The sequence below is a fragment of the Cupressus sempervirens genome, chromosome 3 (assembly GCF_028749045.1).
Source record: "Cupressus sempervirens isolate cs-2001-9-10 chromosome 3, ASM2874904v1, whole genome shotgun sequence".
Lineage (NCBI taxonomy): Eukaryota > Viridiplantae > Streptophyta > Pinopsida > Cupressales > Cupressaceae > Cupressus > Cupressus sempervirens.
In genome coordinates this window covers 371,444,979-371,467,297 of record NC_143120.1, presented here as the reverse complement: position 1 = coordinate 371,467,297, position 22,319 = coordinate 371,444,979, and the positions used below count along the sequence as shown (strand labels likewise).

General features: G+C 38.9%; 1 protein-coding gene across 1 annotated transcript; it reads right to left on the bottom strand.

The window, feature by feature from the left end:
• Positions 1-1,722: 1,722 nt before the first annotated feature.
• LOC149566536 (uncharacterized) lies at positions 1,723-18,376 on the bottom strand. The gene is made up of 2 exons (XM_089819843.1): positions 17,995-18,376; positions 1,723-2,107 (listed from the first exon to the last, which is right to left on the bottom strand). Exons 1-2 carry the CDS (start codon positions 18,196-18,198, stop codon positions 1,970-1,972), a joined length of 342 nt encoding a protein of 113 aa, XP_089675969.1. The 5' UTR covers positions 18,199-18,376; the 3' UTR covers positions 1,723-1,969.
• Between the last annotated feature and the right edge of the window lie 3,943 nt (positions 18,377-22,319).

Here is a 22,319-nt window from a genome sequence, read left to right as displayed (position 1 = left end):
CATGAATGGAATTAGATACAAATGGACTGGAGGTGTTTGATTGTTAGTATTTTCCGTACAGATAGTGAAACTATATTTAGAAGTCAACACAACAACTCCTACTTACAAGTGCCACACAAAAAATTTCAACCGAGGAATTTGATAAAGGGTGTGTTGAAACGGAATGACACTTCATTTTTTAGTGCACTACCTACCAAGATATCCGAGAACAATTTGAAGGAAGGCCACATGCATTAGCTCTTTGTGAAAGCCAAACTACACAAAACAACTAGTTTTCTGAGCCATATTCATAACAAGTAGGCTAACATTGAAAAGGACATGAAAATGGTCCCATAGGCTGGTTAGCCTTGTGGACGTTATTAAAACACCTTCATTCATTATTTCATGCTAGCTGAACAATCAACACATCCTTTCAAATTCTCAACCACTCCATTTCATTACAAATGGTGTTTCATCAAATAATTCTCCTTCACCCCATCAAAAATACAAAAGAATATTATTTTGTTTTCATTTTTGGATAAGTTATGTGACAATCTATTGATCATTATTCTATGGAATTAACTTCTAAGAGGTCCATGAATGGAATTAGATACAAATGGACTAGAGGTGTTCCAATGTTAGTATTTTACATGCCGATAGTGAAACTATATTTAGAAATCAACACTTCAACTCCTACTTACAAGTGCCACACAAAAATTTTGAACCGGGGAATTCAGTGAGGCACTTAGTTTCATTGTGCATGTATCAATTTCTGATGATAATTAATTTCATTATAAACCACGCCCCAAAACACTCACAATCACAAACTTCCTAATTTTACAATCCCTTGGCTTGAGCTATAAGTTGACAGAACACTTGCATGCACTCAAGGAAAAGGGCTAAAGAACTGTACAAAAGGGAGGTCTTTAAAGCCATCTGATACATTACCGTCACTTCCAATTTAATAGTAATCCTTGGTAGATGAAAATCATCGCCTTAAAAAGGGCTTTAAGTACTCCACTATTTGAAATGACAAAATTACCAATCAGCAAGGGAGTAAAGAAACAACATTAACCAAAGAACAAATGTTGATTGACTAGCATTTAATAGGGATATTTCTGCCTTCTAAACCTGTACACTGTATAATTAAGAGTGCAGAAAGTTAGATGCACATTTTTGTTGTCAGACAATAATAAACCAAGGTGCACTAAAAACATTTATGAATGACCTAATAAGATAATATAGGATAAATTTATTAATGTACAATAAGAGGCATAAGGGACTGCCAAAAAACAGAGCAGCAACCTGACAAACAGCGGGAGCACCAAATGGTGTCTGGAAAGAGACAGCACAAGAAGCAAGGAAACAAAGAACCCAAGCAAAGTAAGGCACAAGCGAGCCACTGAAACCAGCCAAACTGCCCAACAAACTAGCTACTCTGATCAATTGGGAAAAAGTCAAGATTTGACAGATAGGCCATAGGACTGGAGGTCCCAAGACATCTTCAGAACCCTTGGAAGTGCCAGAGGAAGAAGAAAGCCGCTGCTGATTGGAATATTTATGAGGCCTCACAGTCCTCAGAGACCCCGAAGGAGAACCCATCGCCCGCTTGGCACCCCTCATGGGGGGAACCACTGTAAAGATAAACAATAATCATTTTTTTCACATACAAACTAATCTCTTGTTACTTGTATGCAATTAAGACATGGAACAATCAACGCTGATGAACAATATTCACATTCCTTATGAGAAATTTATCAATTATAATTTATTATCTTATCATTTATCCATTCCTACAAAGTATTGGCAGGCCATGCACCAGCATTTACAGCATCAGAATCACTTAAGTCATTTCTCAAGCACTAAAATGTGGAACCAGCAAATGCAGTCCATTGAGAAAAAAATGTGTACTCAAAGTAACCCATGACCACAAAATTCATGGTCTATCGCAAATACACAACTGATGTAGCATACTACAAAATTAACCTGCTCAAAAATCGGGCCTATGATTAGCTGATTCATCAAGATTGTTATTGTCATCTCCCTCATTCCCTCTCCTTGCTCTTCTTCTTTCTTGCCATCTGGCCCATAACCATCGCACAATCAAAAATCCTCCGAGTGCATAAATCTAGTTATAATGCCAACAAGAGAACCACAGAAATTAGTAACTTCACAAATGCCACACATAAATCCCATCATTCAGAAATTGGTAAATTCACAAATGGCACAGATAAATCCTATCATTCAATGCATGTTGCAGGCTCCTTAAAAGCTGAATTAAATATCAACTTCTATGGTATAGCTAAAGGCCTCAGGCAATCATATCAATTTGAAATAAAGCCTTGCCTTTAGGAATGTCCATATAGATTTCTCAGCAATTCAACAATCACTGACAAGTCTTTTCATACGCATACCTACTAGATTTTAAAGTTCAATCCTCCTGTTACCAACATAAATTATGCTCACACACATATTACCAATTTCTATTATCATGTTGTTAAGATCATAGATGGAATACTGGCAGAGTACTCTCCGAGTTGTCAAAATTGGCTGAGTTTTATGGCTTGGCGAGTTTTTATGACTTTTACTGGTGCCAAAAACTTGCAGAAATTTTGGCAAGAACTTGTCAAGTACTTGCTGACTTTTCGTTAAAAACTCGGTCGTAGTTTTATAACATCGGTTGAAGGCAAAAAAATGGCCCAAATCAGTTTCATTTCTCATTTGTTCACCTATATTTTGCTAAGGAGGGAAAAGTCTTCCAAACACTTGCACACTGATTTAGATCAATTTGATGCGGACTTGAGGCAGGTTTAAATCACATTTGCAGCAGTTTGGGGCAGAGTTTTTGAAGACGATGACATCAATGATTTGAAAAGGCAGGCTATGGAGGAAGGTGTGGATTTGGTTTCATGTTGGATGACATTGAGTTGAATGAGTAGTCACTCCTAGTGCCAGGAGAAGCTAGAGGCAGAGCTATATCTAGGATTGAGGACAAACCACAAACTTAGTTAGACATATTGAGCAAGAAGGCAATCATGGCTAATACAGACTTTTCAGATCAGACCCTCTAGTTCTAACCCTCCCTTAGTTTTTATTAGAACTGAGAAGTGGAAGATGTAATTGGAATGATGTATTTACTTTTAGCTTTACCTTAATTATTTACTATTTTGCTTCCAGCCATGAGTCTTCCTCAGGAAAATGTGATTTTATACCCACTCTGTGTTTAAATATATCTAGACTAAGCTTGTTTCTTTTTTGTTTTCATTTATTGACTCATTGGATGCATCTTCTCATTGAATTTTGCAAAAAAAATGTATTTCCAATTAAATTTAAGCAATTTTTTAAGTTGTCGAGTTTTTGATGAAAACTGGCTGAGTTTTCCCTAAATTTATTTTTCAGACCTTGGCGAGTTTTTGTCTTTTGCAAATTTTCCAACTATGGTTAAGAATCAAGATAACTGGTCAGAGAAATGTGATTTGAGCCAGAAAGAGAATAGCTCAGTGAGCACTTGCAATGATTTTGTATCAGAGTAGCCAGAAACTCCCTTGCCCCTCCTTGGGCACATTTATCCCCATACCCATATCCGTATTCATATTGTATTGGATACAGATATAATATGGTGTGAATACACATTGGATTCCCTACCTAAACATGCCAAAAAATCCTCAATTTTCTGATTGTGTCAAATACTATGTCATTTAATCTTTTAAAATGTTGACATAAATCATCCTTAATTTTTTTAAAAAAACCTTCAATCATGCAAATTATTTTTGTTGGTATAAACAAAAACTTACACTGAATGAGGCAGGCAGACAAAATGTTTTTCTATTTCAGCTACCCAATTTTTTGGATAATCTTCTAGAGAATAATTTTTGGAACATTGTAGTATTTAAATCAACATATAATAATGTATGTACCAATTACATGTCTTTATTGCTTTTAAAGTAATACAATTTAGAAAATTGTGTGAATAGTGAAATATATATGTTTTTTTAATGAATGTTGTATCCAACCATATCCACATTGGGGGTCATAAAAAACAGCTGTATCCATATTCGATACTGCACACATATATCCATATCCAAATCCACATCCATGCAACTTTGTTTTATATGCCTGAAATGTTTGAAATATAAAATAAAGCTAACAAATTGAATCAGAACTCTAACCAACCTATTATCATCGATTGTCCATGCATTAGACCAAAAAACAGAAAAATCATTCACTAACCAACTACTTTGCTCCTTGCTCCAGATATCCAATCTTATTTTTGATAAAATGCCTGTTGAATGGTAGGATGAAAATAATAATATTGCTTGATCCAGAGAAGTGGTTGTCTCCAGGTTTATCTTGGAGAACAAACAAGGCCTAGAAGAATCTAGTAGGAAATAGATTGGTATTATCCATACCATTAACTTGTAAAGCTGTCTACATTAGTGTATATTTGCATGGCAAGCACACTGCAAAGCTGATCTCTTTGGCATCTTGGGTAAGCTATGTTTTAAAAGCTTAGTTACCGATTCGTGAAACAAATCCGATTCAGGCACATGAATCGGATCTGTGGATTCGTAATTTTTTTTTCCCAATTATGATTCGTGGAGGATTCGTGTGTATGTGTGTGTCTATGTGTGTATATATATACTAAAAAATGAGAGAAATATACATAATTCTAAAACTAAATCATTTCATACTATGAATTTGTGATTCTGGTATGAATCTATGGATCAAAGCTATTATGATTATAAGAAAATAATCGGAAAAACAAGTTTTTTTAATTAAACAAATTTTAAAAAATGAAAAAAAAAAAAGTAAAATAAAAATAAAAAATCTGGACAAATCCAGACGAAACCAGGCACGGATCCGGATCCGGATCCGATCCGAATCTGGATCCGGCCTCTAGGGCACGAATCAGGTAACTAAGTTTTAAAGGCATAGAAATGATGGCCATGCAAGTACCTTAACAACCACATGTATGTATATAAACTGATTGTTAAAGATAGACTCAAAAACTTGTCATGACTGATTCGAGGATAGTAACATAGCCATTTTACAAAATGGATTGGCTTGGAAAAACCAAGGATATATGGGGATGCAACCCCTTCCCTGAAAAAAGATGTCTGTCCCCTAAAAGTTTTCAGAATGATAAGGCGTCAAGGGGATGTTCCCCTGCCATCCCTACCGTCTGGAAATTTGCAAGAAACAGGGGAGATGTCCCCAGGTCATTCGGGGATGCGGTGTCTCCCACAGCTAGGGAGTACTGTAGTTGTGCCATTTTCATATTGTTGATTTTTAGGGTTTCTGATTTTCGACTGCTGTTATCAATCATATATAGCCACAGTTTATCAGATTTTTAAAAGATTTTCCTTGTTATCATGTTGTATGCAAGGGGTTTAGCCATTAGACTTCTAAAAACAATTATTCCAGCCACCATACTACTGCTTCGAATGAGATTTTACATTATCTATGACTGCCGTAACTTCATTTCTGCTTGCATACAATTTGATTTGCACAAATTTATGACAATTTCTGCATACAGTAGAGGTGTACGATCTATTGGAACTCAAGAAAGTTATTGTATTGCTGAAATAGCAGTTTTATATTCTTTAGCTCAGAACAAAAATAGTATGGTGCAGCAAAAACATGGTGATAGGTTCATAAGATAGCCTTTAACATTGCAAGAGATTGAGGATATCCTCAAGCATTGGAGAGAAAACACTTTTTTTTTTGGAGGCTGACTTGTTGGGATCACACCTTTGTCCCTTGTTCTGGATGATCAATGATATATAAATCCACACATTTCTATCTTGCCTTGAGGTAGTGAGTCTCAGCCTGCAAGTCCCTTGTATCTTGCCCTGGTTTAGTGCACCTCAGCCAGCAAGTCCTTCCCGAAGCAATAAGCTTCTTTGGCAGTGTGCCTCAAACAAAGATTATAGTCTTATTCATACATTGTGAATTAACTCTCACCATGGTTTTTCCCTTGTTGACGTTTCCATGTAAATCTGGTGTTCTCCTATGTGTGGTGTTTATTGTCTTCTCTTTCGTTGCAGCTGATATGATTTAATTTTTTGAATTAATAGCAGCCAAAACAAGGGAGCTGGCCCATAACAGATAACTGGTCAACTACCAGTGGATTACCATCAAACAAAACTAACCCCTATTGCTACTAGAAACAAAAACAAGGTTCGCAACCATAATTACGAGAGTATCAGCAGGCTTAAACAAAATGCCTGTAATCAAACATAAGAGTCTAAAGAAAAATATTAACAAAGGCATACAGCCTTGCAAACTAATAAGTCCAGTAACCAGCAGATTAACAGCATTAAAAAGAAAAAGGAGGGAGCCCTTAAGATTTCTTGGCCTCCTTCCTCCCCAGAAGGATGTTTGCCTAGTCTTCCGCCAGGAAGTCAAATAGTATCTTAGAGTCCTCCTTAGGCAAGTCCCTATCGGCGTCCTTGAGCAGGCATAGAGTGGTAGCCGCCGCATGTGTCACTTTAACCGTGAACTTGGTCAGTAGGCGCATTCTCTCCTCTAGCACATGAATTCTCTCCCACGCCTCATTACTAGCCTTATGTTGAGCACCCGGATGGCCTTCAGTACTAGTCTTTGTGGTATCTTGCACAAACAGGGGGTTAGTAGCATTTTTAGAAACAACCTTAACAGGGGAGGAGATCGTTACGAGGGAAGGCATCCTGTCCACCGTATCAGGGAATTGATCCTTTGTTAGGTCCACATACCCTAGCTCAACTGTCGCTGAAACATGCAACACGTCCTTATTCTCCTTTCCCTCACCCGAATCCAACCTAGAGGAGTCTGAATCCTCCTCCACCTCCTCCATACCTCCCACCCCAAAGTTAACCGCTTTTTCTTTCATCCTTCGTTTGGGGCAGCCTGAATCCTCCGAATCTGACTCCTCTTGCGAGGCTCCTTCCTTCAACTTCCTCTTAGCATGGGATTTTGCTAACCTCCCCAACCTCCTCTTACCCCCTCTCCCCTCATCCTCCAACTCCACCACCACCTTCTCCTTCCCTTTATCCTGCCTCCCTCTCTTCCCCATTTGGGAGGGATTCGTTGGGGACCCACTGGGTGAAGGATGTGGGATAGTGGCTCTGGGACCCGTAATCCTAAGGGGAACAATTTGGGGTCGAGGGTTCGGATGGACAGGAATGTCAATTTCCACAATCCTAGGGGGGGCCAAGGCGAGGTGGAATTGGTACAGCCTAAAAATTAAACCTTGGTGTAAAACTGTGAAATTAACCCCCTTTTTCATTTTTTCTTTCACATCAACAACAAAATCCTCTAAATCATGTAGCAAGAAGAAAGGAAGCGAAATGAAATCACGATGGCAAAAATGATTAAGGAGAGGAAAGTGATAGTTGTAGAAAACTCCATACCTTCCTTCCAAGGTAAGATATTTCATCAAAACCAAACAAAACTCGTTCCATGGGTTAGGAAGCTTCTCCCGCATAAAACCACCTCTATGCCGAATCAGTTCCTCACCATCCACGAAGAAACGTTGCAGGCTCGCATCACCAGTCACCCCTCGTCACCTTCTGCCATTTCCTACCCCTCATGGGCAAGCCCGTTGCCAAAGCAATCGTCTCCTCCGAAATATGAAACAAGATACCATTTATAGTAACTCTACGGTTCTCCCAAGAGTTGACGAATTGCATAGAGCAATTCTCATTGTGCCCATTAAGTGCCTCCATAAACAAGACAAAACCAACCTCCTTCAGGATATACCACACTAGGGGCTTCCTCATGTTTTCATCGATCACAGCCGGTTCAATGCGCATCAAATCGCCACCCATCTCTGCAATTTTAACCTATCCTCTCTTTCCCTTCAAAGCCCGAACACAGTTTCTAAAAAAGACTTCACTCTTAGGCAAAAAAAACAAGCGGAGATGATAATCACAATTAATATTAATAATGAGAACAACCAACTTGGTAAGAAAGATCACATGTCAGCCGCCACGATCTATCCCCCAATCGTTTCCATCATTCCCACACATCAAACCTTTAAATAATAATTCCTCTTTGCACGGCGTACAATGACACATTTAGGGAAATAAATAAATAATCCCCCATTTCAAACTTCCAATTTTCGAGCCCTGCGTAATTAATACTACCCATACTTGATTCTTCACACCTTGCCACTTATACTTCAAGGACATGTCCTCCCCGCCAGCTCAATAGCATGATACAAAATAGCCAGCTAGGACTCATCATTTCTCACTTCGTGGCTCACTAACTCCCCTACCAACTTTGGTAATGCATTCAAATCCCTCCAACATCTAAGCCCCTTCGCCTTTAATCCGATCGCTGCCATTTCATTGGCCACACTATTTCCCTCCCGAAAGATGTGATTCAAATCAAACCTATTAAGAGTAGTTAATAGGTACTTGATATCATCAGTCACACGTTTAATGGCCCATCCCTCCCTCATATTACCTTTGACAGTCTCAATAATTATTTTAGAATCTCCTTCAATTTGCACATCTCTCCAACCCACACTTATGACCAATTTTAATCCCCAATACAGAGCCATCACCTCTATTGTATTATTAGGAACTTTCCCTAACTCACCAGTATACACCAACAGCATCCTTCCCTTACTGTCCCTGACTATCCCTCCCCCCGCCAAGCCCTCCTTTCTAGCTGCACCATCAAAATTGAGTTTGACCCAATTTGCACGCCAGGGGTTCCATCAGGTTCTTTTTCTAGCCAGAAGATTAGAATTATCGATTTCCATAATCCCTTCCGCCAACGACCAGCACTTCACCAGCCTGACCTCAAGGGTAGAAGGGGGAAACACTGGTTTTCTCCACTTAGTGCAACTAATGTTCTCGATTATCAATTTATAGATCCTTTCCGCCACAACAGCCTCCTCTCTCTCCTCATTTCTGAACACCCTATTATTACGCTCTTTCCAAATACCCCAACAAACATGAGGGGGAATGATCTTCCATACACAGGTAAGGAGGGGGTGGGTAAAGGGGCCCTGCCAATTCATTACCAATTGCCCCAAGTCCACATTAAACACCCAGTTCACCTCTAGCATTTGAAGAATTCTCTCCCACACCTTTGATGCATACCTACAATGCAAGAATAAGTAGTTGATGTTTTCTTCTTCCATCTTACACATATGACATCTATTTGGTAATTGAAATCCCCGCTTCATCAAGTTGTCTATAGTGAGAATTTTCCCATGAATGATGGTCCACCAGAAAATATTGATCTTCGGGATTAGGTGATTAAACCAAACATTCCCCCAGTCATTACCTTCAAGGGTTTTGTCGACCATTAATTTGTAGGCAGATTTAACCTAAAACTCCCCAATCGAGGTAGCCTTCCAAATAAATTCGTCAATTCTGTCTCTTCCCGGGATTCTGTACTTCTCCGGCGAAGAATTAAGCTCATCGATCAGCTCCCTTCTAGTCACTACATTCTCTTGTAGCTTCACCTTTTTCCACCTTCTTCCCTGACAAATAAAATCAGCTACCATTCCACCCCCTGGTCTTGTAGGTAATATTGGAGAGAACCAAACTTAGTTTTTATTAAAGGTTTATTTGTAAGCCATGGATCCTCCCAGAAATTAATCTAGTTACCATTCCCCACAAACCACCTAACACCCTCCTTCAAAAGGGTTTTGTTTCTCACAATATTTCCCCAAATTTTGGAGCCTATAGGAAGATCATTTCTCTAAGTGCAGTGAGAGAACATCAGATTTCCAAGGTACTTAGCTCTCATAATATTGCACCAATTAGCTTCTCCCTTCATTAGGTTCCACCCCATCTTTGGAGAAGCACATTGTTCAAATTAGTTATCCTCCTTACTCCCAAACCACCTTTCTATTTTGGTTTACAAACCATTTCCCAGCTGACCAAACTTATTCTAATCTTCTCTTTCCCTCCAGACCAAAGGAAGTTACATTGAATTTTCTCCAATTTATTCGCCATACACTGAGTAATTTTAAATAAGGATAGGAAGTACACTGGTAATCCTTGGAGGGAGGAAATCAGCAGTTGCAGCTTGCCCACACTACTCAAGGTTTTACCTTTCCATCCAATCAGCTTTTTCTCCATTCTTTCCAGAATTCCATTCCAAAAGTCGTTACTCACATCTTTCACGGTTAATGGGCGACCCGGGTAAATATCTGGTAACTCAACAATGTTGCAATCTAAAAATTAGCAATCCATCGCTGTAGGTCAGGGGGTATTAAAGAAGAACACCTAGCTTTTGTTGAAATTGATCTTTTGACCCGCGTTCATTGCATAAATCTCCAACACCGACTTCCAAGCTCTGGCTTCACTCACCAAGGACTCCCCACTAAGAAAGGTGTCATCCACAAACTGTTGAATCACTTTAAGAGGTAGGGTGGAAGCAGGTTTAATGCCTTTGATTATCCCCCTCTCCAACTTTCTCCTAAACGCTCTTCCCAGGACTTCAACAACCATAATAAATAGGTAGGGAGAGATGGGATCACCTTGCCTAAGTCCTCTCTCCCCACCAAAATTTCCCCAAGATGACCCATTAACCATCACAGAATAGCTAACAGTTTCCATCATTGACTTTACCAATCTAATAACCTTCTAACTAAGGCCTATCCTTTCCATAACTTTATACAAGAAGGTCCAATTAATCCTATCATAAGCTTTAGAGATGTCGAGTTTCAAGGTCATACCAGGATTACCACTTTTCTCCATAGAGTGCAAGACTTCATGCGATGTTATAGCAGCGTCCAAGATTTGTCGCCCAAGGACAAACCCGCTCTATGTTTTTCCTATGAACTTATGCAGCAGCGGTTTCAACCTATTCACCAAGATTTTAGAGAATATCTTGTAAGTAGTGTTACATAGACAAATCGACCTGAAGTTAGAAAGGACCTTCGAGTCTTTCACCTTGGGAATCAGTACAATGAAAGTTTTGTTGAGCCGTTTAAGAAGCTTCCCGATTCTTAAAAAATCACAAGCCGCCTGAATGAGGTCCAACTTGATAACTTCCCAGAAGTGTTGAAAGAACGCCGGTAGGAACCCATCCAATCCTAGGGATTTCTAAGCTTTCATAGAGAACACAGCTCTGTGGACTTCCTCCTCAATCACCATTTGCACTAACTCCTCGTTATCTTCAACCGATATCACAGAGGGCATCGAATCAATCAGCCATTGCCTATCCTCCTCTCTAAAGTCTCTTTGCTCTTCCAGGTAACAGTTTCTAAAGTAAGCCATCACCCAGCTCCCTATCTCCTCAGGCTTAAATAACTTCACATTAGTGTCATCTTTGATGTTATCAATTGTATTTCTTCGTTTATGAATTAAGGCAGATCTATGAAAAAACGCAGTATTCCTATCACCCACTTTGAGCCATAACACCCTGGATCTCTACTTCCAATAAGTCTCCTCCCTTATCATCATTTCCTTCCACACTTTTCTGTATTTATCCTCCTCCTGAATAATGTTATCCATGGGTATGCCTTTCCCCATAGCTTTCTGATCTCAACTAACTTCCCTTCCACCTCAACCTTAGTCTTGAAGATATCACCAAGATATTTTTTCTTCCGGGGCTGCACATTCCGTCTTACATTCTCCAGCTTAACAGAGAGTCTATACACTATTGTTTCTTCAATTTTAGTCCCCCACCACTCAGCCACCCCAGAGCTGAAGTTAGGATGGGATTGCTACATTATTTCATATCTAAAAGGTTTTGGGCCCCCCAGAGGATCTTCCTTCCAGCTAAAAAGGATAGGTGCATGGTCCAAGACCGTCCTGGGTAATCCCGCAAGAGAGGAGGAAGTTAAGCCTTCCCATCTAGCCGGGACCAAAAGTGTATCCAGTTTGACTTGAATGAGGTCAACACCCTTCCTATTATTCGACCATGTGAACTTCACTCCACGCATCTCCATATCCATTAAATCATTATTATTTATAAAATCAGCCAGGTTTTTCATACTATCATTAAAATCTATCAAACCTCCAATTTTCTCCAAAGGGTACAAAGGGGAGTTAAAATCTCCTATACAAAAGGTGTTCTTATTTTGGGAGAGAAAAACAGACAACTCCACCCATAAGCTATGCCTACCACTTTTGGTATTAGGAGCATACACATTAACAATATTCCAAGTCTTATCTCTCTTCTTATGTTCAGTTATAAGATAGAACTTAGAACTATAAATTAAAATAGAACTTAGAACTATAAATTAAACTTCCATTACCAGCATCTAGGTTCCAGAAGGTAGCCACTCCTCCTGATGCACCTTTTGCTTCACTGTAGCAAAAATTCGCTCCTAGCCAAACATAATTTGCTATATTCTTCAAATTAATCATAGTCATCTTAACCTCCTAGATGAGCAGGATATTAGTTCTCCAGTTTGCCAACTATTGTTTGAGGGCAAACTGCTTATGAGGGTTGTTTAACCCCCTCATGTTCCATGATAGAATAATCATCTTCTACCTTTTGACAGTGATTCCAAAGTGGCATGCCTGCCACTTGCCACCTCCCTTGCCATTTGTTCCATTTTCTTACTTTGTTTCCCTAACTTCTCAAGTTTCCTTGAAACTCTTGTTTGTCTCCTTTGAGTTTGCCACTTCCCTTCCATATCGTCCAGTTGGGCAAAAGAATCCACAATCTTGTTTGATTGTTCATCTTCATTCCAGCAAAGGACCCTAGCGACCTCCCGCTCCTTCGAGTCGTTCTCCTCGCTATTCCCCAAGGCCTTATCTTTATTTCCTCTACAAACATCCTTGATCACTAGGTTCCTCGAAGGGGTACTAAGGAGCTCCTCAATTCCTTGCAGAAAGGAAAAATAAATTTTCCCTTCCCCCAAACCTCCCAACTCTCCTTGTGTGCAAAGTGTCTCTGGGTCCCGAACCGAACCAAACTTCACCTCCAACTCTTCCATCCTATCCCTCCCCATCTTAGTATGAGGGTTTTCTTCTTGCTCCTTCCTAGTAAGGGAAGTCGACCCCTTTTCCATTTCTACTTGAGAGACCTTCACTTCAAGCTCTTTCCTAGGAGGGAGAGTCACCACCTTGCCATCACAATCGAGAGAGCCAGTACCCTCTGCCCCTAACTCCTGAGGAGGATCCCTCCGATCTATAACACCCTCAACACTCCCCTCAGCCAACCTATCCGGCTTCTTACAATCTACAATCAAATGCCCAAGACGAGCATTTATGGCAAAACAACCCTGCATTCTCATAAATGATGGGTTGAATCTTCTTTCCCCACTTCGAGCTTAGTGTAATAGAATCAGGTAATTTAGTTCCCACCGCCACATTTACACTAAACGTCGCAAAGACCAGCCGGGACCTCTGCAAAGTTACCATATCCGTAGCTACAAAGCACCCAAAGGAGTCCCCAATGGATTTCAGGATCCTCTCATCCCAAAACTCTAGAGGAAGGCCCAGTAACCTGACCCAAACCGGAGCCATCTTATTTAGCTCTTTTGTCGGGTCCAATGCCGGATGCCACTTTGCTACCACTAGGCTATGCTTTCCATATGACCAAGAACCAACCATCACCATTGTCATATCTTCTGCTGCTTTAAATTTAAAGTAAAACAGGCCCCCTGACATGGCCGAAACCATGACACTCCCTTTCAACTTCCATTTCTGACTAACCCACTTCCTAACCATCTCAATCGATGGGCGGAAGGAAACAAATCTACCAATGAGGCAAAGCTTCAGATTAGCTGACACACTGTCAACCAAACTGTCCGGTACCACTATTTCCACCCCCTCCTCACCATTGATCACTTTAGGAGCTTCCAACGGGGTATTAGCCTTTTTCTTTCCAAGAACAACTTCCTTCCAACCTAGAGCCCTAGAATGACTCGCTTGAATCTCCTAGCCCACCAACTGAGCATTCGAATGGCTAGTTTGAATCTCCTGGCCCACAAACAGAGCCATTGACTCCACCGGCACCCCCCCAATAGGACGAGCAGCGTCGACATTCCCCTAGGTAAACCCAGTCGCAGTCAGAACAAGATGCAGGTCTGGGCAGGGATCTGAGACCAGACCCGGCCCCTTGGGAGCATCCACACATCCAAATTCAAAAAAACAGTCGAGCGGGAAACGAAGAATTGCAGAGCACAGTCCTCTTGTTCAAAATTGTTATAAATAGATTAAAGTTAAGTTGATATTAAACTGGGGTATTAAAGTTAAGTTGATATTAAACTGGGGTAATAAATCTGAGATTTGTTCGTGATTTCCCGCATCCCTAACCCCTCCACACTCCCTGCCATTCTTGGAGTCTGTTTAACATATATATCTTGAGGACAGCAGGGATGGTTATTTCTTGAAAATAAATTTTAGAAACACGTATAATTTATGCATAATGTACAAAATTAAACACAGGATAGCAAACAAATCAGAGGTACCATTGGTAACAATGTCAATTGTCAAATCATAAATGTTAATGACAATTATCCAATAAAATATTGTCAAATGTTAAACATGCATAAATGTATGTATGTTATAATATTAGTGTTGCAAAGCTAAAGGTCTAGCAACACACAGGCATTGCTTAAACTACTGCCATAAACTACACCAGTGACAAAACTGTGTCAAAGGTATGTCTGAAACCCTGCTGTTCCATTTATCTTTATTATTCTCAAACTGAAGTGTTCTGCAAATTTTGAATCGACTGACATATCAGCAATCCATCCTATGGGGAAACTGCAAGTCCAGAAAATGGTCAATCCAAATCCTGGAGACAGAGGAAGCTGAAGCCGAATTTCACAGCAACTTTGTAAAAGATAAATTCCCGGAGGCCCATATCATCAACATATTAAACAATTCTGGAAAAAAAATCAAATCCAGCATCGTATAATCACATGCAACAATTTTGTTACTGATTCTAAGTAATTATATTTTCATCTCCCATACTCATAAATCCTCCTTTCTTCACTGACACCACCATGAGTATAAACCTACTTACTTTTGCAGTCTTCATTATCTACGGATAGATGAAAAGACATTGACAGAAAAGCAATTGTGGGGGAAACTGACACCAGGGCATATTCTTCAATTCTCATTTTGTGTTCTGGACACCAGTGCTGAACACTGCTAATTCACCTTCCTCAAAATGGTGAATCCTGCCCCTTACAGAGATGAGTTTGCAGATTTTGTATTTGAGAGAGATCCAAAAGACTAGACAAGCCACTTTTTCAACATTTTTAACTCCATTTTCCACCTCCACACAAGTGTGAAACTTCATCATTAATTTGCAAAGATAACAACAAGAAGCAACAAAAACAACATACACAAATTAAAACAAAGTTCAAAGCATGACTCATGCTTTGGGAAAAAAAATAAGGGTTTAGTTTTGAAACTTGACTGATGATGCAAATTTCATTTCAGATTGGCTACAAGAGAGCATAATTAATTAGAAATTTGAGGGTCGGCACTTGACAATTTTACTTAAGTCCATTGAGGAAACCTTAACAACTCCAACCATATTATTTAGATTTTTAACACATCACTTATTATTGATTAATGGTGCGATCAAGTGTTGGTGCTAGAATCTTGACACATGGAAGAGCAAAAAGCAACAGTGAAGAGGTGACAGGGGATATGGAAGATAGGGATAATTGTGAGATGAAGGTTTCAAAGTGGCCAACAGGAGTAAAGGGTAATGTCTGAAGCCTATTAGTGGCTTGTCTCAAACTCTTATGAGGAAAAAGGGTGACCAACCCTTGCTTCAAAGGAGTACTGGCCACAACTCCAGAACTAGAAATACTAACAATGGCATTTCTTCTCGTATAAAGCTGATATGCCATAAGGCTTCTAACTCCTAGAATCAGTGTAAGAATTTCTATCTCTTCATCATGAATGGTAAATTATCTTCTATTTGGGCTTTGTCTCCAGCTTTTAAAGCTTAGAATGAAACTTCCACCACAGCCTGCAGAGATGCAACCATAGCTCAGGTTAGTGATTAAAGGAATATAAAAGAAGAGAAAATTAGGCATGCATATTAGCAAACTCAATGTGCATCTGGTGAAGATGTGAGGTATTGCCATGGTTCTCCTCAATATTCTGAATGCTTCACCCTGAGAGGCATATATATAATGCGAGCTGAATTTGAGGTAGAATTTCAAATTGCAGAATTCTGTGTAGATCAAATGTCTACAAAACTGGTCCCTGCTCTCTGGTCTGTCTGTCAGCTTCTTGGAAGCAGACCTAACCAACTTGAATTGTTCATTAAATGGGAGAAAACTTGGGCAGACTCTCACTTGTTCTGTACCAAAAAGCAGGGGCAAATATATGTTTACTTTCTAGGGATAGGATTGTGCATCCCCGAATCCTTAGGGATCCCTGATTTTAAACAGTACAAGGCAATGAGTCGAGCTCTTGGGGAAAAAAGCACTGTGACGAATCTATATGAGAAGACACATTCTGAACCAAAATTCTGCCATCAAAATAATTGAATTCACTCAATCTCTACAGCTACCCACATGAGAACTTTTGCCATGGGAATCTATCATATGGATATTCAGTCCAAACTGCAACATTCTGCTAATGACCAAGATAAGGTGGTTTGCAGGTGACGGGAGGTGAATAGAGTTTTGGTAGGATGAATGAATCCAAATATCCTAATTGTACACATTGAGTAACTTTGGAATCTAGCAGTATATACAATGGCCTAGTGGGCCTGAGAATCAGCGACTGAGAGAGAGGGGGAGGGGGGGAGAGAGAGGTGTTGGTCAGATAATAATAAAAGTTAGGCTCAACTCAGATAGAAATGAAGCTAAAAAGGCCTTGAATCACGTACTATTTAGGTGGCCTCTACCCTCCGGAGAGAGGAAGGGTAGGATAATATGGAATCATTGTAAAAAGGGTTCATCTCAGTTGAAGCTGCAAAATGGATTTTGAGAAGCCTTCAAAGAATGACTATTTTTTTATGGTTTGCACACAAGGACTAGTACTATGTCAAGCATACAACAGATAATAGTACTAAGTCAAGCATACAACAGATTAACAATAATGGGGTTGTATGGATTATCAATATGCATTATATTTCTAGGATGTGAATAAACTACTAATTGTATCTTCGTACTGTGCCTTTCACAACATGCATTTATAGCATTTTGTTAATGAATCGATTCATTTGTTTTATTTGATCATTCATCCATGGCCATCTTTGAAACCAAGCTCCAGTAACATTGTTTCTTTTCTACAAGAGTTTTAGAGTATTCTCCACATACACATGACAAGAAAATTATTCAAAATCCCATTCATGCATTCTGATACTACATTTTCCCCAAAATCCCCATTTGGTTTTCTCACCCTCAGCCAGATAGAGCAGATGACTGGAACAACCCCTGCTGTCCCTGGTCAACCCAAATTTCCTGCAAGTCATTAAAGTGGTAAAGATGGAACAAAATATGTAAGGTAAAGTAAAAAAAATCTCCCTGTTCACAAAAGAAGGGTCGTGAAAACCCACAAGACTAGGTTGTAAGCTTAAAAAAACGTAAATAATAAAATAAACCAATAAGTTACCCCAATCAAGAGGCCTCAAAATATCCATATTGAATTTGACAGTTAAGTTGCAGAGTGAACGAGGGCATTAATTTATATATTGGTAGGAATTTAGGTCACAGTTGATACTGTTCTATTGTGAGTTAGCTTTGCCAGGCAATGTTCTTGGTTAGACCCTTGATCGACGGGGAGAAAAAAGTTGCTAAACTCCTCTCCTCTTGAAAACCTCAATAGACATGTCGAACAAACTCCTTAAACCCAGTCAGATAAATTTCTAACCAAGTCAAGATGCAACGACCATTGATGAAGTCTTCGAAGCTATCTCTAGTTTGGTAATTAAATAAACAAACTGGCACAGACTACAACCAAACCAGCACTAGAAATTGATAAAATGGTATCCCCCACCAATAGCCCTTAATGTAAGTATTGATCCATTAGTGCGCTGTGAAGAAATCTGTGTTGGAGGTCTTAATGGACTGTGAAAAAAGGGCATGATCTAACGGAAGTAAAGAGAACAAAAAAGTGATATTTAAAACTTTACCTGCCACATATTTTGTGAACCAGTCTCTTTATCTTCAACCTCCACTTTAAGAGGCGGTATGGGAGGTTGCTTCCGAGAGCTCCTTGGAAAAGTTACAGTAGCGGGGATCTCCATCTCCATCTCCTCCTCAATCTCCTCGCTCTCCTGATCCTCCTTATTCCCATCGTCTGCAAGCGCCCCTCCCTTCAGCTCTTCTTCCCCCATTTTTCTCACGCAAGGCACGCTAAGGCGCTCTGCACTTCTTACAGGATAAGCTTCTATCTTATGGATCACTTTGCTGTAGATATAAGATTTCAGATATTCAAAAGATTAAGATACTTTTCTAATGTCAAAGATGGGTTGCAGAATAAACGATGCTTGAAATATCTTTACTTGTTCCTTCGGAAAAGAAAGGAAATTGTATTCTCGATAAGTCGTAAAGTAAATTAGAAAATAATAAAGTAAGTAAATTAAATTAAATTAATTATTTGTTTAATTTTATTATGAATATAAATTATTTTGTTTAAGTTTATTGGACTATTTTAGTTTTATTTATTAAATAGAAATAAAATAAGATTAAAGATAAATTAAGGTGAAGATGAATTTATCTATAAATATTTTTTATGCTAAATCAAAAATTTTAGTAGAAACAAAAAAGCATAATTTTAGTATGAAGATAATGACTATCCTAAATTTCAAATTTAAATATCTTTTTATTTTTATTATAAAGTAATCAAACAAGAGGGTTGACCCTTACAACATCAAAGCCAAAACGTTATCAAGAAAACCAACAACACATCAACAAAGGTGTTTGATGTAACAAATCAAAGTCACATGAGGTAGTATTAACAAAGTAATAAGAGGGTTACTGGGAGAATAATAACACTTTATTAGCCACTTAAAGCATCAGCGCCAAAAGAGACCACTAACAACACATTATCATTAACCCATCGAATGGGGAATAATGGATACCAAAGTGTTATCAAAACCATCATATGACAAAAAATAACATCTCACAAACTAAAAATCTAGTTGGATCCTACAAATCTCATTTGCACCTGAATATAAAAGGATCCCACCTCTATTGTGGTAGGAAACAAAAAGACTAACTAGAAAACAAGAACACCACAATTCCTTCCCACACCCCAAACAAACACATAAAGGTGAAGCCCACATAGAGTTACAAGCCCCCTCATTCACAAAGCATGTATCCACCTCCATCTCCACAGGAGATGTCAAAGTGGAAGAAGCAAACATAATATGTCAAGACCTCATAATAGTCAACAAAGTATCCCTAAAACCAACTGCAATCTTTAAAAAAAAATTGATTGAAATAAGACAATGCCACACAATTGAGAGAAGTGGGGATGTGAATCAATTGTGCCCAATGCTTAACAAACATAAACCAACATACATAATATAAACCTTAAACCACAAATATGATAATTAACCATGCAAGCAAAGATCTACAACATCACATGAACCCATAACACCAATTTTTTTTACATGGAAATATGTAGTGGGGATGAAACCCACAAGATGATGTACTTTGTTAATGTTGGTCCCAGTAGGTATTGGGGAGGGGGGGTTGAATTAGTACCATCCACAAAATCAGTTAACCTTCTAACTATTCCAACCAACCTTATTACAACCCACTTTGTAGCTAATATCTAGATAAATGGAGTAATATAAAAATAAGTAAGTCACACGCAAAAGCATTCATCAAGATGACACAAATATTTTATATGTGGAAACCCTCAATGTGAGGATGAAAACCACTGTGGGGATAATATACCCACTAGCCCTTATGATGCATGTAAAGGGGTGCTCTATTAGGAGCTACAAGTGCTTCTTCTAGAAACACATCATGTTAGGAATGTCTGCAACCTATTAGAGTTACTAAAGTGTGTGAAAGCTACATGGTCAACAAATTTACAAGTCTCATTCTGAGAGACACCTTGTTAAAGGATTTATAAAATAAGCTTACTAATGAAGCTCACTCTGTTAGGCGCTCACAAACAGATGCAATGATAAAAAAATAAAAAATAAAAAGTGTTTTGACCTTTGAACGTAGCATTGACTTGTTGTGTGGATCTTTGTCTTATCTCCTTGAAGATGAATTGATCTTCCTGCTTGCTTGGTGAGTGTTCTATTCTCACCTCTCCCTTGGTTTCTTGCAATGGCCTATCATTGTTCTCTTCTCACTCTACTACTCTTTCTTTTGCTAGATTCCTCCTACTCAACTTTATGCTCTTTGTGCTCTTCTTCTGTTGTAGTGACTCTCTCTCTCTCTCTCTCTCTCTCCCCTCCCCCATAACAATCACTTCCCCCCTCCCCTCCCCCATAACAACCACTTCTTCAATTTTGATTTTACTTACATACATCCTTCTATCGACGTTAGGGCATAGTTACCCATGACCAAATTGTCTCGCTTATTCTTGAATTCAAAATTCAAATATCAAGCTTGCTTTGTTCATACGAGACTCATGAACCCTGTGCTTAGGGTCTAAAGTGGTAGCCTTGCTAGTTCTTTTGTGAACCAATGGTGGCCTATCATCCTTGCCTACTTGCGTCATTTTTCTTGTACCATCTATCATATCTAACTTGGATCAATTGTCATTCATATCTGACTTTTTACGCCAACGCGGGTGCACTAAAGTGTATGTTGGTGTGTCTCATGACTAGTAACTATAGACTTCCTCCTCCTTCTTCTTCTTCCTCTGACTGATTGTCACACATTTTTCCAATTAGATGCTTTTGGCCATCAATGACAACACTTAATACTTATTTCATTCTTCATGCCAAAGATGCATGTTGGGTCAACAATCTCCCCCTTTGGCATTGATGACAAAACGTCATTTACCAACATGTTGCCCTATTTTTCTTTATGAAGTTTCATTAATGGAAAAAATTGTTACCATACCTTTTCTTATGCCAGTGGATGGTGTCGGTAGATGGACTATCAAATTTGTTAGACCCCTCCCACCCAAGAGTGTGTCTGTACCTCTTCATACCTCTTTTGTTCTGATTCTCTTATTCTATTGTTCATGTGTTGCCTTTACATCTTAGTTCACATGTCTTGCTATAGTGTACTTTCCTTTCAATCTTCATGAATTTTCCTCTTTTTTTGTATTCTCCCATGTTTCTTTTCTCTTCTTCCTTTTTTCCTTTTCTACTAGATGTATTACTCTTGATGTTGAATAGTATTCTCCCCCTTTGTGGTAAATCTCCCCCTTTTGGTTGCATATATTTCACGTATATTCTCTCCCTTTTGGTCGCATATATTTCACATCCCCCTTTGTGGCAAATCTCTCCCCTTTGGTTGCATATATTTCACATATATTCTACCCCTTTTTGTCAGTAATGACAAATGGTGTTATGGGGTGGCTATAGGTTGTTGAATATGTCTTGGCATTGACCCTATAGAGTGAGATTGTTTCAAGTTCACTCTTCATCTCACGTAAGAGTGTTTCAAGTTCACTCATGGTATTGCCTGGGAGTTTGTTCACTACTGCATATGCATTGACAATTTATGTTTGGATGATGTCTGTCATTGGAGAAAGTTTACATTTGACAATTTATGTTTGGATGATGTCTTTCATTGGTGAAAGTTTACATTGTACTTCCATGAGCCTAAGAGCTCTTTGCTCCTGCTCATCCTTGATTTGATGTATGAGATGTAGTGACCCTTGAGTTTTGGATAGAAAGTCAATTGCAAATTTAGTGACTACATTTTAATTATCTTTCAAATTTTATAGCTCCTATTGAGCTTGTTGTGGTTTTTGTTCCAGATCGAGTGAGAGTGCACATGGATCTAGTGAATTCTTCATGACTAATCCTAAAGCTTGCAAAGTTTCTTTCAATTTTTCTTTGGCTTCTTGTAGGTTTGTCTAGTTCCATGCTACCAGATTCTACAATATGTTCATTCTCTTTACCTCAAGATTCTTCTCGACTAGTGCTTCTACTCTTCCTTGGTAATCTTTTACGTTGTCAACCAATGTTGAGAGTTTGTTGATAGGATCTGTATTAGGATCATTTTTGACATTTGAGGCTAGTTCTACAATAATTTTTTTGGTGATTACCAATGTGTTATCTCATTGTTGCTTCTTGGGCCCTTGTTTCTTCGTCAAGTGTTGGTTATACTCATTGATCTCCTCTAGATCCATGTCCTTAATTTTATTTTATTTTGCAGCTATGAGCACATCAAGTTCCTTCTATCCTTCCACTAATCCAACATCCTTTTCATAAAATTCTTCTTCGTCTCCTAATCTTGAAGATGATGACAATAAGGATGAAGATGATGTTATCATTATGTGTCTGGTTGAACTTCCCTTCTTCCTAGAATA

Excerpts from the sequence above, each read along its gene's own strand:
- LOC149566536 (XM_089819843.1), bottom strand. The coding sequence starts at position 18,198 with ATGGGGGAAGAAGAGCTGAAGGGAGGGGCGCTTGCAGACGATGGGAAT. Across the intron at positions 2,108-17,994 it reads GTTCACAAAATATGTGGCAG|ATTTATGCACTCGGAGGATT; the intron begins GTAAAGTTTTAA and ends CATTATAACTAG.